At 39.3% G+C, this 18960-nt stretch overlaps 1 protein-coding gene across 1 annotated transcript in view; it reads left to right on the forward strand.

Moving 5' to 3' along the window:
- LOC311170023 (protein mono-ADP-ribosyltransferase PARP14-like) overlaps positions 1 to 16487 on the forward strand; it is a gene marked incomplete at both ends in the record, with an annotated part of 76276 nt that extends 59789 nt beyond the window's left edge. Inside the window, 10 exons of the mRNA XM_084232340.1 lie at positions 463 to 684; positions 3731 to 3809; positions 5370 to 5519; positions 5742 to 5804; positions 6089 to 6256; positions 9649 to 9855; positions 10647 to 11237; positions 12480 to 12613; positions 15740 to 15914; positions 16198 to 16487. Of these exons, the coding sequence (XP_084088466.1) occupies positions 463 to 684; positions 3731 to 3809; positions 5370 to 5519; positions 5742 to 5804; positions 6089 to 6256; positions 9649 to 9855; positions 10647 to 11237; positions 12480 to 12613; positions 15740 to 15914; positions 16198 to 16487 (2079 nt within the window). The remainder of the gene's footprint in view (positions 1 to 462; positions 685 to 3730; positions 3810 to 5369; positions 5520 to 5741; positions 5805 to 6088; positions 6257 to 9648; positions 9856 to 10646; positions 11238 to 12479; positions 12614 to 15739; positions 15915 to 16197) is intronic.
- Positions 16488 to 18960: the final 2473 nt, after the last annotated feature.

Here is an 18960-nt window from a genome sequence, read left to right on the forward strand (position 1 = left end):
GCCCTTTCCACTCTCCTCCAAATGATGGAGACCAAACTGAACCCTGACTCTTTCTCTCCGGTAGTAATGTCACGCTCTCGGCAGCCTCCGTCACCATGGCCATTTCTTGTCTCTGTGTCTGACTTCTCCTGAGGACTCGTTAGTAGCATAAACTGATCACAGTGCTCAGCCATTCTCAGGAGTCAGAGAAGAGACTCTAGTGAGGAATCCAAGGCGAGGACATGAACCGTTGAAGAGAAGGGGGGGTTTGGACAGTAGCTGCTCGGGTTCTTCCCTTCATTGCTGAGTTGGAGTCTTCTGGGCGGGCTCTCTCTTTTCTGCCTACGTGTGACCTTGTCTTTTCCCTTTTGATTACTCTTAAGCTTCTGTTGAAAATGAAAGAGAGCCGGCAGCACAATCAAGTTACCAAATTCTTCTTTGTTCTAACTCCCATTCTATAAAGATGTGTTTTGTGCTTTTCAGATCATGGAAGACTTAATCAGAAAATGTTTGGAGATCACCGAGAGCCAGTCCTTAAAATCCATTGCATTTCCAGCCATAGGAACAGGAAATTTAGGCTTTCCTAAACCTGTTTTTGCCAAATTAATCATTTCAGAAGTGTTCAAATTCAGTAGCAACAACCAAGCTACCACCTTACAGGAGGTTCACTTTCTGCTGCACCCACAGGATCTTGGAAACATCCAGGTACAGTCTCTTATTTCTAGTGTTTCGTCAGCTGAGCCCTGTGTCTTGGCTGTTTCTTCATCTATTTCCCATATAAGAGAGTAAAGGAATAGTGTAGACTAATTGTAGCCTGGCAAACTCCAAGCAAATATATGGCTGTAGAATCAGATTTAAAGTTTTATTTAGGAAATTTTGAATATATATAAAAGTTGACAAAAAGTATAATGAAATCCCTTGTGCCCATCATTCATCTTCACAATTATCAACATATGCCAGTGTGATTCACCTCTCTCTCTATTTGTTCCCCATCTCTCCCAAAATACTCTTTTGAAGCAAATCCCAGACATGTATTTTACCCATAACACATTCAGTTATTTTAGCCAGTAAGATTCTTGTTGAAAAGATCCATAACCACTATATGTACATAAAATAAACATTCTTCTGTTTCATTGATGATGAAGTGAATGATCAAAGTTCCAACTCCTCTAAAATGTTTTATTTTCATAGCTTTTTAAAAAATTTTTATTATTATTTTTAAAGATTTATTTATTTATGCATACAAGAACTGGGGTAAAGATGTGGGGGCCAGAGGTGTAGGGGTTGAGAGGATTCACCAGAGACAGAGTGGGGAACAGATCAGGCAGATTGACTGAAATATACTGCTTAGGGGAGCAGCGGGCAAGACAGGAGACGTCTGCTGCACCATGTGGGTATCTTATTGACTGGGGATCGAACTTGTGCCGCAGTGGCTGCAGATAGCTTCATAGATTGCGTCTTAACCCCTTGTGCCACCAGGGAGGCCCCATAGCTTGTTTTTTTGAGACTCCAAATAATGCCACATATTGCAATGGATTTGACGTATGCCTTAACCTTCTTTTAATCTGTAGAACTTCATCCCATATCAATATAAAAATTGTAATGCTTAATACAAAAGCACATTTGTGGTACTATAAGAATGTCAGGATGAGATTCAACTCAAGGTTGTGTTTAAAATAATCTCAGCATACTCCATGTGTGTAGAGAATAAGGAGCAGAAATTCCAGATTCATCTTTAGCTCTAGAGAGTTCATCAAACAGTTCACATTTGCTGAACATCAGCTATCAATGAGGTATTGGACTTGGATTATGGAAGAAAAAGAAGCATCAATAAGAAGCCATTTTCCCTGGCCTCCAAGTTCTCAAAGTCCAGTAGAATAGATGACATCAAATATTTGAAAAGTTCCATAATAGTGTAAGAATTAGAGTAAGGCTACCAACCCAAGTGATGTTTATGGATATTGGAACATCTGAGTTTTTATTTTCACTTATTTTTTTTCTTAGACCTGGACATAACCTATAAGTATTTCTTCTAAAGGGAAGCAAACAACTCTAAACTAAGTTCTAATCAGGCAGCTAAACCATCTGAGTAAAACATGTTGACGTGCATATTAAATTAATACCAGGTCAATAGCACTTATTAAATTATGTCCTATGAGTTATAGTGCACAAGGTGATGTGGATCATGCACTGGGTATGTAATATATAATACTGCTATCATTCATATTTATTTTAAGATCTAGGATTTATGTTCATAAAATTGAGTTAGGGACATGAGTGGCTGAGAGTTTTTCAATGAATAGCTCCGTGACTTGGGAAGTGACTCATGTGTTATACACCTGTGCCTTCAAATCTGCCTATTTCCTTGCAACCCCAACACTTAGTTTTCTTGGCTGAAGACTCAGAGTACTCTGCAAGTATTCTTCAAAATGAGTAGTCTATACAGACACCTTGTATAACATTGGAAAGAGTATTGATTCTCCATATATGGCTGTGACACTTTTTCTCAAGAACTTTAAAGACAGCTAAGTTTTGTTGTATTTTCACAAAATCACTAAAACATACTGAGATGTTGGTAGGTAGAAATTGTAAAAGAGGTTCCAAAACAGCAATCTGTAGTCTGAACATGGCCTCGAAAGATGCTCTATCAGGCTATTTTTGTTAAGTTGGAATAAATTGTTAGCATTTAAGTATAAAACATTTCGCATAAAACTCTAAGTGCACACTTTGACCTAAAAATTCAAAAGTTCTGGCAGGCTGTTAGTGGGCAGTTTCCTGGAGCTGAGTGTCAGGTGCCCTCTAGTTCTCAGAGTCAAATCACCCACCTTTACACTTGCGGCTTACCTGCCTGCCCCACAGGCCTGTGAGCCTGAGACGCTGGTGCCATAGTCTCTCCTGGCCCTTCTCTCATCATATCATGGTCTATTAGCCAAGTGCTTATTTTTTTCCCCAACAAAATGCTCTGTTACTTGTTTTCAAGGAAGAAGAAATTACTGATTTTGGGTGTCACTACCAGTCAAACAATTGAAATTCTGTATTTCATTAGGAGAGTACATATACCAGTATCTTGCTTGAAACAGTAATTCCCAAGCACTCATCTTCTGGGACAAATAAGAAGCTGAAGTGTTTGGGTCCTAGTGATTGTATTTTTCTTAACATGGTGTTTTGTTGTTTTTTACAACTGGCATATTATTTGTATTTAATGATTATGAAAATACCTGTTAATTGTAGAGACTTTCAATATAAGGTATGACTAAAGGTATAATAAATACAACTGAAGGTTATTATTGCCAGTCTTCTTTTGCATCTATGTATTTTTAAAGTGTTATTATGTAGCATAATTTAATGTATTTTTCATTCAATGGAATTAATGATTATTTCGCTATTAGCTATTTTTTAAAAATGCTTTTTTATTCGTTCCTAAATATTCTAACATGGATATACTAAAATTTATTTAATCATTTCTGTTAGATTTTAAAACTCATTTTTTCTCTATTATAAGTACTATTGTAATGGATAACCTTGTATTTATATCTTTGACCACATCTTTGATAACTTTCATAGGATATATTTGTAGAAATAGTGTTATGTGTGTTATTTTCATAGTTTTTTAATCTGGTATGAAATAAAACAATGCTTTGAAAATTATTCTCTTCTAAATGTGAATGCCTACAGGATTAGAAGCCCCAATAAACCAAGTTTATTCATCTAATGAGGATTGTAGTGGTCAAAAGTTTCTTTCTATTTCCAGGCATTTTCAGAAGAATTTTTCCACAGGACTAATGGAAATGTCACAGGTGACAAAATTCCCCAGGCTGAAGATACACAAGGTTCAGTAAAGCTCTTAAATTGAGAAATCGTTTTTATTTGCTAAATAACTATTCAATGAGAGGCGAAAGATGGTAATGATGAGTTTTATGAAAAAATGACTCTGTGATAAACTATTAGATTATATTCTGTACAACCGAGTGTGCAAGACACTGCCCTTGATAATGTGATCTGGAGCTGAAAAGTGGGAAGGTCAAATTATAGAATCTGTACAGGAGTCTTTAAGTAGCAAGGAGCTACTATTTAAGTTTAAAAATGTCCTTCTGTTCTTATTCTATAATTTATATATCTTTGAAAAGCTCCTATCTTTCTAGTCATTACAAATCATTTGATGTTTCAGATGTGTTTATCTTGACCTCAGGCAGCATAGTTATAAAAGATGCTGTGAAGTCTTTGTCTTATAATTTCAACTTCTGGATCACCTTGAGATTAGCATCTACTGATTGTCTTTATCCTCGAAAATTGGTCACATGTTCCTGGTTCTTTGCATGACAAATAATTCTGGATTATAGGATGGGCGTGCCAAATGTTATGTACGTTGAGGTGTGTTAAAATCCTCTAGAAATTGGTAATGTTTTATTTGTTTGAGCAATCAGTTGGTCAAGTTCATTCTAAAAGTTCTATCTCAACTTCTGTGTGAGCAGCAGGTCATGTCTGTTCAGTTCACAAAGTGTGCTTTGATGCTTGGGTCTCCCCCTCCTGTGCAGTTCTGGAGTGAATTCAGGATATGTTCCAGTTCACAAACCAAGAGGGGGAGAGGGAGAGAAAGAGGGAGAGGGAGGGGAGAGGGAGAGAAGTATTAGGGAACAATGAGCTTAAGGAAGTAGATAAACTAATAGCAGCGATGTCCCTCCTCCCCCAACACACCCTTGTATACTTTTTCCAGGTCAAAAGACCTCTTTTTCTTGATTCTCTGGATAGAAATAAGAATATTTTTCAGCATTTTAACTCCCTGTGGTATCACAGGGAGTTCTGCAACTGGGATCACCTTGGGACAGGGTCTTGATTAAAAACAAAAAAAGTATGAAAAATAATGAGAAATTATTCTCTTGCTCTTTAGCTCACAGGAACCCCTTTTCTCAATCCTCTGACCACAGGACAGAATTTGAGTGTTTTTGCTGCATGTGCCCATGTGTGGGTCTCAATAGGGCCACACTAGGGCCAAAGCTGGGAGAGAAAGGAGAAAAATGTCAAGACAAACAAAATTGAAACTCCCCTCTGTACAGTTACTTTTTCAGCTTTTGACTTCCTTCCCTGATTTGCCCACTCTTAAGTATTTTTCACCTCAGGGGCACTGTGTATTTATCTCAGATTTTCAGTTGTAATCAGTGGGAGAGACAGGCCCTGGGGGGCTAAGGTCACCTTGGCCAGCACCTGAAGAGCATACTTGATATGCATTACATTTTTAATAATCCTTTACCTAAAACACACCTAGGTTCAGGGTCTGGGTCAAGTTAAAGAGCTCACAGAGATGGAAGAAGCATGAAAGGTACATGTGTGGCATGAGACCAGTGCCGTTCTTGCTCTTGGCAATTTGGTCACTGATTCCATCTTCTTTTCAGGCTTCCATGGGACTGTTTCTAGCCCTAACCCACAAGTGCACAAAATGAAGATTGGTCCCATCACGTTCCAGGTGGCCACTGGAGATATCACTAAAGAAGAGGCAGACGTGATTGTAAATTCAACATCAAACACTTTTGATTTCACAGCAGGTACTCTACATTTGGGATTTTGGCTTATGTAATAGTCTCAGTAGATCCCATGAAGGAATTCTTCTAGTCAATTGTTATTCTATGAATTTCTTCATGTCATCAGAATTACAATAGTTAGAGGATTTCTTTGATTATAATGAAAGTATTTATATAAGGAGGAAGTTATTCAAATGTAATATTTTTTTATTATTCATATGTAACCATCTTGATTTTCTTACATAGGGGTTTCAAAAGCAGTTTTAGAAGGTGCTGGACAAAATGTGAAAATGGAATGCTCTTACCAAGGTAGTCACAATGCTATCTTTGATCCTAGATTGTATGTAGATGACTGAACATGGGCGGCTTTAGAGATAACGGGGGAAGACTTGCCATTGGGATGACAAATATTAATCCCCAAATCATACATTTTACTAAAAATTCCAACCATAGACAGTTGGAGGTCAGAGTAAAAGGAGAAGGAAGATTCATTAAAGACAAGTATTATAGTCCTTATTTGCCAAACTAGACGTTTTTCTTTCTAAAAAGTGTGTACAGAGTCTAACTTTGCATCTTTTTCATGTGTTTCCCAGCTAAGCAGGGCAACCGTGATTATATAATCACAGGAGGTGGTTTACTGAAGTGCAAGAATATTATTCATGTCGTTGGTGGAAATGATGTCAAGACATCTGTTACCCATATTTTGCAAGAGAGTGAAAAACGGTATTATTCATCCATTTGCCTCCCAGCCATCGGTACAGGTGTGTAGCCTCTGGCTGTCAAGGCAAAAGCTGAAGCCCCTGTTTTTCTTTATATTTAGTGCTAATTGTTAATTACTTAATGGTGAATCTGAGGAAAGACAGCTTCCTTACTCCAAGAAAGCACTTGAAGGCATGAACAGAGCCAATTTGTGGCTTCAGGAAAAAAGTGATGAAACTGAAGAGAGAGTGGGAATACTGGAGAGACACTTGCTTCCTAATAGGGATGGGGAGAGAATGGGAAGAAGGAGGAACTGAGGAAAAAGGAAGGAAGAGGGTGGGAGGAGACAGAGAAGGAAGAAAAGTGGTGGGGACAAGGGAGAGAAGAGAAAGAGAGAGCATCTCTCCTTGTCCATCAATCCCTTTGTCTCTTTTCAGTCTCCCCCACATCCCCCCTGACTTAATATGAGCTCCTTCCTCTAAGCCCCTCTGTGGAGCACACTGAGCGTGGACGTGCTCCTCGCTTCCCCTGACTTGGGAGCACGTCCAGCTCTTCTCGCCTCTTCAGCAGCGGGCTGTGGGGGTTGGCCTTAGGGCCTCTCTGCGCAGAAGCCTCGCAGCCACCAGGACCTACTGGAATCGAATGAGGCAGAAACACGAACTCTCCAGCTTCCTTTTTTCAGTCTCTTTACTTCCTTCAAGTTTCTTGTTTTCCTCAGACTATAGAATGAGTGAGTGATTCTTTGTGTATAAAGATGGCTCTTTGGCTTTATCATTACTAAGGTGATGCCCCTTGAACTCTTTTCCCAGGAATCTGAGTCAAGTGCATTGATGAGCTCTCCCCTAAAGAGCTGGTGGGGAGAGGCAAACCCTTTCGGGCCTGAGGTAGATGGAGCTGACTGGTCCAATGATAGAATACTCAGCATTGGGCTGATGGTTCTGTTCCTCAGGAATCTGAGTTTGAGTGTCTCACACTGGCTTTCTAGGCTCTCCAGAATTTTAGCCTCAATAGACTTAACCATCAGATCACCTTCTGCCGCTTCTAATCCTCCGTGCCATTGTTCTTTATCCTGTTTCTTAATTTCTGCAGCTCTCTGTCATTCCCGTGAAGTGTTCACACATGGAATATTATGCCTACTTTATTACTTTTCTATTTTTAAAAGCACAGTTTATAGTCCCTTTATATCTTCATTTCTCTTATAGTGATGTTCAATTCCAGCAGATTAGTCAACATGTTCTCTGTCTGTCTACCTATCAGTTATCTATCTACTATTGATCTTCTATGGATAGCCACTAATGAGTCCTAGTGTCTGTTTCCTGCTTTTTCCTCAAAGTTCTGGTCTTACATTTCTACCTATATTTTGTTTGAGCCACAAAAGCAGGCAGCCTAGAGGTGGCACATACCTTCCATGGGAGTAAACAGCAGGGTCAAGGAAAAAACAAGAACATGAGGCAGTTTTAGTTTAGTTTAGTTCTAGTTTTAGTTTTAGTTCAGATGCACACATCTGCCTATTTCTGGATAATACAAACCTGTCACTTCTTCCTCTGACCTGGTTGAATTGCTGGGCTGCACAAAGAAATGGAGCTTAGCGGATTCTCCATGATTGCCTTCTTTGCTCTGTCACTCCCTGAGATGGTCCTCAGACTAGTAGATGGTAGAGTTTTCTCCCTTACTGGTGTTTCTGAGTTGCATTGGGACTTTGACCAGACACCTTCTGGCAATAAAAGAAGCCTTTCCCTGTCCTTAAGACACCTGCCTCAGCAGAGAGAATGGGGAGTCAGCATAACCTAAGCGCCTTCGGCTCCACACCAACTGCAAACTCCAGTTCACGTCCTCTTCCCACTAACCCGCCCTTCCTCTGAACTACTGGGTCACGTACAAAGCCCCACTCTAGCATTTGACTCCACCCACCTCTACTCCTAGGTTCAGTAGCTGATTAGTTAGCTTGCTGTCCTGTGCCAGGCCCTATGCTTGGACACCTGGGATAGAAAGATGAGTCAGGAAAGGGACTGGTCCGCTAGGACACCTCACTCCTGTGAGAGACAGACACAAACATGCAACACAGTGTGACCCATGTTGCCCATGAAGTGTGCAGGTGGTGGAAGGGGACAATGGGTTGAGGATAAACCCAGTTGGTCACTAGGTCCTGCTGAATTATGGCCTAAATATCTCCTCACTCCCAGCACCCACCTCTTCATTCTGACCTCTTTGTTTAGCTCTTGTCCTTTGACCAAAGGTTTATTTCATTCTCCTAACTATAACTGCACCTTGATTCTAGGGCTTTCTTCACTTTTCTCTCAAAAAACAGCTCTATTTCTCTGCACACACTGGTACACATACCAAACCCTGCTCCACAGTTCTCTCTGGCATCACCTTTTCCTCAATGTTCCTTCCTTTTCTCAGACTCCCCACACACCACATCCAGTGTCTCCTGAGTTTCTAACTGAGCATCCAGCCTGCAATAGGACACAGTAAATTTGTATGAATGTGTCTGCCACTCCATTAAAATTCTTCCAAATCTCATGGAGTAACCAAGGAGAATTTCCTCTTTCCCTCATCATGAGGTTTATCTACAATCCCACGATTGTCAACGTCGTCAAGTCAAAGAGGTCCAGCCTCATTCTCTGCAATAGTGGGGGCGCTATAAATAGAAATAATCTAAGAGGGCTCTAAGCCTATCACACCATGTTGATTAGGGTTCTTCACATTGCCTCCAGCCCATGACTTAGCCAGGCTGTTCATTTGGTGCTTCTGTGTGTCTTCCTGGGACTTTTCATGATTTTACCTGACTGTGGGTGAGAGAAACTAGCCATGGAGCATGCTGAGAATAGGAACTGACCTCAGCTGGCAATATGATCCTCCATAGTTGGTTAAAATGTCATTGAGTGTTCGAGGAAAGACTTCCTGGAGGTTCATGGATATCTTGTGTAGAAAGAATGATAGATTATAATAATTGACAAAATTAGTTTGGTTTGAATCAGATCCTTAAAGACTTTGGGAGAATAGGATACATGCATAAAGAAAGTGATGACTGAGCCAAAAAAATCACTGTTCTCTTTAAAGAGCATGATGTTGCAATATAAAATAGCATGTGTTTTTCATGGATATTCTGAGGACAGTTCTGATACAAAGACTGCCTATGGTGTGTATTTCAGAGGAATGCAGAGTAGGATCAGTGTATTAGAGGAGGTAGGAACACCAGACACCAAAAGTTAGTATACTGGGTCCTTTGATCATTGAGGAGCTACTGGATTCCTGGAACAAAAACACCCCATTACGTATAGTACATTGGAAAGCATTTACTGATACTGTGTTAGAAAATTCTGTCATGATGGAAGTGTTGGGAAATGGACCCTTATCTGTGAGAACTAGAACCCCAAAGTTATTCCTTAGCCTTTTCTGGATGGGGGATGGAGTCCCCCACCCCTATCATTTGTATTATTTACCTTCCCAGGAAGTGCTAATCAAGATCCAGATAAGGTTGCTGGAGCCATCATAGATGCCATTGAAGGTTTTGTCCAGAAAGGATCTATTCAGTCTGTGAAAAAAGTTAAAGTTGTTCTCTTTGTACCTCAGTTATTGGATGTGTTTTATACGAATATGAAGAAAAGAGAAAGATTTCAGCCTTCTCCCCAACAGTCTGTGATGTCTTATATTGCACGTGAGTTGTTTTTACCAGATGCATATTTCTAATTTTTTGGTCATGTGAGAATTTGGGTTCATTTATAAATTAAATATGGAACTACCATGTGGCTCAGCTACTCCACTTCTTGGTATTTGTCTGAAGGAAATGAGATCATGATCCCAAGAAGATATAAGCCCCTCCCCCCACTGTCATTACAGCATTACTTATCAAAGCCAAATTGTGGCAACAACCTAAGTTTCCACTGACAAATTAATGGATAAGAGAGATGTGGCTTACATGTATTATGGAATATTACTCAGTTATAAAAAAGGAAATCCTGGTATATGCCACAACAATGTATGGGCCCAGAAGGTTTTATGCTAAGTAAAATAAGTCAAGCAAAGAAAGACAGATACTGTGTGATATCACTTCTATATGGAGTTAATAAAAAACGAACACATAGAACAGATTGGTGGTTGCCAGAGGTATCTGGGTATCTTAGGAATGCAAAGGAGGTGGAGGTAGGCAAAAGAAGTGAAAATGGTCAGAAGGTACCAAGTTCTACTTAAAGTTTCTGGGGATGTAAAGTACAGGTTTGTAAAAAAAAATAACAAGCAATAATCTTTCTTTCTTTTGTCTTTTAGCATTTTTGGCTCCCTTCTTTTTTTATTATTTAGTACTTTTGGCTAGTGTCTTTCCTTTTTTAGCATTTTTGGCTCCTTTCACTCTTTTGTTTTTAATATTTTTGGCTATTTCCCTGTTTTATTTAATATTTTTGGGTTCCTCGCAACAGTCTCCAAAAGAGAACAATCAAAATTCTCCAAAAGAGAACAATCAAAGTTCTCCAAAAGAGAACAATCCTTCAGTTTTGAAAAAGAAAACAGAGTCAGTAATTTTTCAGGTGTGTGGTGAAAATGTAAAGTGTGTGGAAAACGCCCTCTCCTGGATACAGGATCTGGTTGAAAAGGAACAGTGCTCTTTCACCAGTAAAGATGAATGTATCAAAGACTTTGATGAAAAGGAGGTCCAGAAATTGAATGAGCTACAGAAGAAATTAAACATTACTATATCCTTGGACCATAAAAAACCTTTGATTGAGGTTTCGGGAATTAGCAGAGATGTGACTGAGGCTAGAAATGAAATTGAGGAAATGATCCAGAGAGTAAGATTGGCCAAAGAACAGGAATCCCGGGCAGATTATACCAGTGAATTTATAGAATGGCGATATAACAATAACAACATGTTCCATAGTTTTGACAAAATAACCATTCTGCAATTGGAGGATGCAAGGAGAACCAAGAGAAGGACAATAGATGTCAAAATTAATCACCAGACCTACACAGTGGACTTGAAAACATACACTGCTACTAATGCAAAGGGACATAATTTACCTGTTCAGCGCCTCAAAAAATCTGAAGGTAAGTTAAAGTTTCATGCCTGTAATCCATCATTTTACATCTTAATACAATTTTGAGCTTAATACAATTTTGTACAAATTTCAAACTCCTATTCAAGTAGATAAAATTCAGACAACCCTTAAAGGGTAAAATAGGAAACTTGGTCTGAGCTCGCAGAACTTGTTAATGTCCATATTGATTCAACAGTAGCCAACCCTGGCCTCTAGTCCCATGCTATAGACAACAAATTTCCCAGAGCTGGTTCTGCTGAGGAGGAAAGGGCTGCTTCAGTCACAAGATGGAAAGGCAGTGTTTAAGGAAAAGTAGTCGGGGATTTTTCTAGAATACAAAGGGGAAGACAGCCTGGTCAGAGTGGGTACTGTGTGTCTGTGACTAAGAAGCAGGAAAGGATTGGGAGCCTGACTTCTCCCAAGTCACTTCCTCCTCTAAGGTGAACATAAGTATTCCTGACACATGGGGAAGTGAATTCAGATTCTCTGACTGTACTTGCTTCCTAGAAGCGATTACTTCTTTCATGTCGGCAGCCATTCCTGCCTTTGAACCACATAAGACCCACACAGAAAACTAGTAAACTGGCTTAAGTAACTACCTTTCTCTCTTGTGAGGTCAGTGTGAATGACTTCCTGAGACTCTTAGCACCCCTGGGGGAATGACCAGTCAGTTGTGGCCTTTTATTTAGAAGGAGATGGGGAGAGAGCTGTCAGCACACCCATCACATATAAAACCTGCTATCCCCTGCCCCCAACCTTTATGGATGCTGTGAAGAATGAAGGAACAGATGTGGAGGGCCCATGACCAGAGTCCATGTAATTGAAAAGACATAGTGACTGTTGGACACTATCGGGAATAATTTATTATAAAATTGCTAAATTATGATGAACTAAATACTGAACAGGCTATGCAGTTGGGTTATGACACACTGATAGTTCTCAAATCTAAATGTTATCAAAACTTATTAAGATGACACACATTGGCCAAGGAGCGAACTGCGGATAGCTTCATAGGTTGCATCTTAACCGTTGTTTTTTTTTTTTTTAAACAAGATTATGGTTGCTTCAGATATAGGTTGTCTTTGGTCCATATTTTTAAAAACAGTCTAGAAAATAAGGAAGACCTTGAATAAAATTAAGAGACTGTAAACAAGAACACAGAGAGCACTCAGTTTTTCAGAGCATACTAGGAACATGGACTATATAGAGGATCTTCCCCTATTGAGGTAGAACTCAATTGTCTACTTTGCAGTTGAGATCCCTGCTTATTGGACTGACATGAGGCAGCAGAGCATCTGTGTGGTTGGTCTATACCCTGGCAATCCTGACTATAACTCAGTGGCAAGCAAGTTTTATCAGACCTGTGCAAACTTCAGGATACAGAAGGTAAGTCTTCTGACATGTGTTTTCTTAGTGGTGGAAATAAATAGTATTGTGATCTTATGTAAGTACATTTTCACTCACTTCCTATCATAATTTTTTTACTGAGAATTAGATATTTAATGTTAATTAGATTTTTAGATCCTGGATTCAATTTATGTCAGCATAATTATTAAGATGTCAGGATGGAGGTTTTTTGTGTCAGTTAACACAGTATTAGGTATAATATCAGAATACAGAATACAGCAGTGTATTTCATCAGTCTGCCTGGTCTGTTCCCCACTCTGGCTCTGGTGAATTCTCTCACCCTCCCACACTTCTGACTGTACCCAGTGCTTGTATCAATAAATAAATATATATTTTTAAAAAAGGATTCTAAAAAAAAAAAAATTACAGTGATATTGCCTCAAAGTTGTATTTGGTACCCAGTAAACACCCAAAGAGACACATGGAGGCTCCGGAGATCAGGATTATGTGCTTCTGCCCACCACCCACTAATGACAGTGCCAGCTTCCTTGTAAAATCCAATAGCCTCACTTTTGGCATCTTCCACTTTTAAACATGAATAGTGTACTTAGAAATTTTGTTCTCCCTTGACTTCTACAGCAATAATTTGATACTTTCTTTTCCTTTTTTACTAATATTCCTTTCATTATTACTGGTATCTGTTTCTCCCCCAAACTCCTAATCCTAACTTTACACACAGGAGTGTGGACTTCTGTCTCTACTTTATCGGCTTCAATGCTGACAGTTCCCTAATCATTGTCACGAATCTGGAGCTCCGACACAGGCTCTGGAACATAATCCCAGTGACCTAAAACAATCTTCACTCAAATATCAGTTTGTTAAATCAGTTTGCTTAAAATCTATTTCATCATCTCCATATATTATCTTTCCCCTTCTGTCCTCATTTCTATTCTTAATTCCACCACTTTCTGATAAAGCCAGATCTTTCAGTATCTTCCCATTACCCATAATAATAAGTTTGCCACCAGTCCTGCATTTTTTTTCTTTGCAAATTAACTCATCCTATTTGCATTGTCACCTCACTGATTATTCATGTAGTTACACACTTAATAATTCAATAAATATATGAAGTATCCTATGAAGGTATATCTCATACTCAAATAAAAAAATGAAAAGTAGACAGAGAAAAAGGAGTGTAGGGATAAAATAATATACAGTCAATCTTAGCTCCTGTAAGTACATAACATGAGGTCCTAGAAAATTACGTTGGACCACAAAATCTTGTCCCTGAGCATTTTAGTGGATGAAGCAAAGAAGGAAATCCCCAATCAGAAGATTGATAAAGTCCACAAATTAAAAAGCAAGCAATTTGATCAAGAGATTAACAGCTTCTTAAAGCACTAAAAATGACTCCTAAGAGAACTCCTGTGAATCAATACTAGAGAATAAAATCAAAATCACCCTCACAATAAATTCCATACCAAATTATATACCACAGTTGTTGTTTTTTTGAACTTCTTTCCTAAAAGATTTTTATTTATTTATGCATATAAGAACTGGGGTACAGACCAGAGGTTCAGGGGTGAGAGGATTCACCAGAGACAGAATGGGGAACAGAACAGGCAGATTAACTGAAATACACTGCTGAGGGGAACAGCGGGCGATTCAGGAGAGGTCTGCTGCGCAATGTGGGTAGCTCCCTGCCTGGTTGGGATCAAACTCATGCTATAGAGGCTGGGGATACAGATAGCTTGATAGTGCTGTGTTTAACCTCTTGCGCCACCAGGGAGGCCCGTTTATTTTTGGTTGTTTTTTTTTTTAATTTTTTAATGTTATCCAGTTGAGCAAAACTATTCTCAGAAAAGCTAAGGCAATTTGATTCAGATCTGTAGCTCTTTGATGCTTACATCCCAGTGTATGACACTGATAAAAGCAGAGCTGGGTTGTACTTAAGGCACCTCTATGAGGTTTCTAGTGGTGTGAAAACATTGGCATGAAAAAATGGGTGATTTTTAGGTGACCCATTTGTCACCTAAAAGTCCGTGACTTTTAGGACTTGTGACTAAGATTTGGAACACTGAAAAACTTTCATTTTGATTCAACACTGTAGCCACGTTTATTTTTCTCCCGCATTCAGTTTTTGAGGAAGTGTTTGCAAGTAAGTTGCAGATATTATGACACCCCAAGATATTTTAGTACATGTCTCATAGAAACAAATTCTGTTAAATAACATTACCATTATCTTTTATTATAAAATTAAAATTAACTTATTAATATCTAATATAGAATTCATGTTCAAATTTGCCCAATTGTTCACCACAGAAGTCTTAGAATTTTTTCTCCCCTCCCGCCATCCTATACCTAAAACTAGATTTAAGGACCAAAATTGGTTCTAATTTCCTTTATCTGTTCTGATCTTGAACAGCCCTAGGTATTTGAGGTTATTTTTCATGATATTGGATGTTCTAGCCAGTTTGTAGAATGTGGCAAATTTTGGTTCAGTCTTGCCTAGATTTTTTTAAGACACCCAGAACCAGTTTTTTAAATGGATTCTAGATTTGTCTGGTTCTTATCAGTGGACCTAAGTCTCCACCACAGCCCTGAAAGCCACATTCCAGAATCTGGTCAAAGCACGGCCACATTGATCTGAAACCAACACCCTCCCACCAGGATTCAAGCTCCCTCTTCTAACTGGCCAGAGATGGATTTACATCCATTAATTTTGCTTTGTGCCTTCTTTCTAGTGCTTCTCACTCTGTTCAAGCATAGGTAGGTAAGCCAGATTTTCAGAAAGAGAAAAGAGGGAGGTGGAGAGCGACAGTGTGAGGTAGACAGCTGCAGGAGCAGTGAAGAGAGTGTAGGTCAAAAGCAGGAGCTGGGGAGACTTGGTTGGTCCAGTTCTTATGATTAACAGTTAGGGACCTAACCACTGCTCACTCTCCTCTGGTGCATGAAGGATGTTGAAAATAAAATCAGCAGCCTTCCCAAGACATTTTTTGTGAAACACTGGATTGAACAAGATTTCTAAATGCACAATGCTGCCACCTGACAGTGATTTTGCTATTTATTTTAATTTTTGTTTATGAAAAATAGTGGTGTTTAATTGGCTGTATCTTGCCGAGTGCTCTTGATGCTAGTAGAGTATTTTTCCTGATTCATTTGCAGATTGAGAGAATCCAGAATCCAGACCTCTGGAATAGCTATCAGACAAAGAAGAAAACCATGGATGCCAAGAACAACCATGTCATTAACGAGAGGCTGCTCTTCCATGGGACAGATGCCCACTCAATGCCTCATGTCAATCGCAACGGCTTTAACCGCAGTTATGCTGGGAAGAACGGTAAGGAGCCATGACATCTGGTGCTCCATCTGAGGGGTTGGGCATGAGACCCCAAGCTGACTTGGTGTTCCCTTGTGGCTGTGACCCTGGTGCCACCAAAGTTTCAGGGTCAGACTTACTAAAGGGGAATGATGATTTGGGGGTGGAAGAATGATTTAAAAAAATTAGAAACATAAGCAAAAATAGAAGAGCTACACAGTATTTTAACATTATTTGACATATCAACATATCAATTTATAGGCTAAAGTGGAATCCTTAAAAATGTTTTGTTTTCTCTTCACAGCTGTGTTATATGGGAAAGGAACCTATTTTGCTGTCAATGCCAGTTATTCTGCCAATGATACATACTCCAAACCAGATGCAAATGGGAAAAAGTATATGTATTATGTGCGAGTGCTTACTGGACTCAGCGCACCTGGAAATCAGTCATTAATTGTACCTCCTCCCAAGGATCCCCGAAATCCTACTGACCTGTATGACACTGTCACAGATAATGTGTCAAATCCCACTTTGTTTGTGGTATTTTATGACTACCAGGCTTACCCAGAGTACCTCATCACTTTTAGCAAATAGCATCTGAGCTTCCTTTGTGGAAGACATTACACATCCTTATCTATCCAATTGTAAAAAAAAAAAAAAGTTGTAGCCTTTTGTTTTCTCTTAACAACTTACTCATTTCCTACTTTCTTCCTTCTGGCTTTGGTTTCCATTGAGATTGTCTTCATTGGCAGCAACGTGGGCTAAGAGGCGGAGCAGTGCCCCAGGGAGTCAGTGCACAGTGCACTCAGAAGGTAGAAGTCTGCAGGAGGATGAAGGTGTCTTTTCTGGGCTCTGGGGTGATGCCTGCACTTCAAGTTGAGGAGGTTGAAGGCGCCACAGTTGCTGCTGCATTAACACAGACTTCTTGAAATGTTTCTTGCGGTCACTGTTTGTCTTGTAGGTGGTTTGCAAAGACCCCTAACTGCTCAGGGTGGCTTCCCTCACACTTTGACATCTGAACTGATTGACAATGAGAAAAAAATAAAATGGAGAGGGTGCCCCCTGTTGGTGCAGGGGTTAAAGACAGCACTATCAAGCTATTGCCAGCCACTGCAGCAAGAGTTCGATTCCCTGGCTGGCCAGGGAGGTGACCCACAAGGTGCAGTAGACCTCTCCTGTCTCACTTGCTGCTCCTCTCAGCACTGTGTTTCAGTAGATCTGCCTGTTCTGCTCCCCACCACCCTGTGGCGTGTCTCTGAATGCTCTCACCCCCCCGCCCCCATACCTCTGGGCTGTTCTTATATGTAAAAATAAATAAAATCTTTTAAAAAAATTAAAATTATACTTTGCAACCTTATTGATATAAGCATGACTAATCATGGCTGGACCATTTTAAAATGAAAAAAATCATTCTTATGTACCCTTAAATAAAATGGCCACCTTGTCTGCTGAATAGCCTGCTGATGCTTGTGATTCCAGGTGTGACACTGAGCAGTATCTTGAATCTCTCTGACCTCGGGTGGGGCAGTGCATATGTTTCATAATTAATTTCACTCCCTCAGGCATGCCCACCTGAGAACTGCAGTGTGAAATGAGAGCCAGAACTTTTGGTGGCTGAGAGCCTCTCCTTTCACCATCTCCCTTCCTCTCACGCACCTGTTTGGCAGGTAGCCAGGAATCTATTGCTGTGTCTTAATCTCTATCTTTATAATATGAAATTATGTCCCATCATCCATTTACACTTAGAATACGTTCATAATAATGTTTTAACTCTCTTCCTAAGTCTCTTCATGTGAAAGACTTATTGCCTCTTTCCAAATTCAATGCTTTGTCTCAGAATGAGTTCAAACTCCAACCTACACTAAGAAATACATTTTATAAACATATAGAAGAAAACATAGGCAAAACAACCCATGACATATATCTCAGAAGCATCTTTAAAGACTCATCCCCCAAAGCAAAGAAAGTGAAGGAAAAGATAAACAGCTGAGATTACATCAAACTAAAAAGTTTCTGTACAGCAAAAGAGACAATAACCAAAACAAAGACACCCTATGGAATAGGAGAAGATATTTGCACTCTCTGAAACTGATAACAGTCTGATTTCAAAGATCTGCAAAAAGCTCACAACAAAAACAAAGCAAACAATCCAGTCAAAAAATGGGCAGAACTAAAAAGACACTTTTCCAACGTGGAAAGGCAAATGGCCAACAGGTATATGGAAAATGCTCATCTCTTATAATCAGGGAAATGCAAATCAAAAGTGCAATGAGATACCACATCACACCAGTGAGAATAGCCCATTTTTTAAAAAATGGCAACAATAAATGCTAGCAAGGATGTGGAGAAAAAGGATCCCTCTTACACTGTTGATGGGAAAGTAAAATGTTTAACCACTATGGAAAGTTGTGTGGAGGACCATCAAACTACTAAAAATGGAGCTACCATATGCCTAAGAATCTACCCAAGGTCACAAAAACATTAATTTGAAAGGAAACCTGCATTCCTATACTTATTGTAGCACTATTTACAATAGGTAAGATATGGAAACAACCTAAATGCCCAAAAACAGATACCTGGATGAAAAAATCGTGGTATATATACACAATGGAATGCTATACAACAGTAAAAAAAGATGTACTCATGCCATTCACAGCAACATGGATGGAATAGGCAGGGATTATGCTCAGTGAAATAAGCCAGAAGGAAAAAGAAAAATATTGCATGGTTTCATTTATAGAAGAAATATAGGGGAACCAAATAAGGGTTCTGGAAAGATAAATAAAACTAGCAGGCAAACTATAAATTGGAGATATCCAGCAGGTGAAGGGGAGGGAGAGGGATCAAAACAGGGAAGGAAGAGCACAAGGGACTATGGTGATGGTTCATGGGTGTCTTGGTGGTGGCAATTTTATGGGGATTACACCAGAAAGGAGAAATCAAGCTTACACAAAAATGGACAATGATATAAAATTATATAATTAAAAAAGTACATTTTACACCTGGTCTAGTACCCACACAAATGTAACTTAAAAATTTATGAAATATACTTACCTTTAAAAAAATG

This window comes from Talpa europaea (genome assembly GCF_964194135.1).
Source record: "Talpa europaea genome assembly, chromosome: 4".
Classification (NCBI taxonomy): domain Eukaryota; kingdom Metazoa; phylum Chordata; class Mammalia; order Eulipotyphla; family Talpidae; genus Talpa; species Talpa europaea.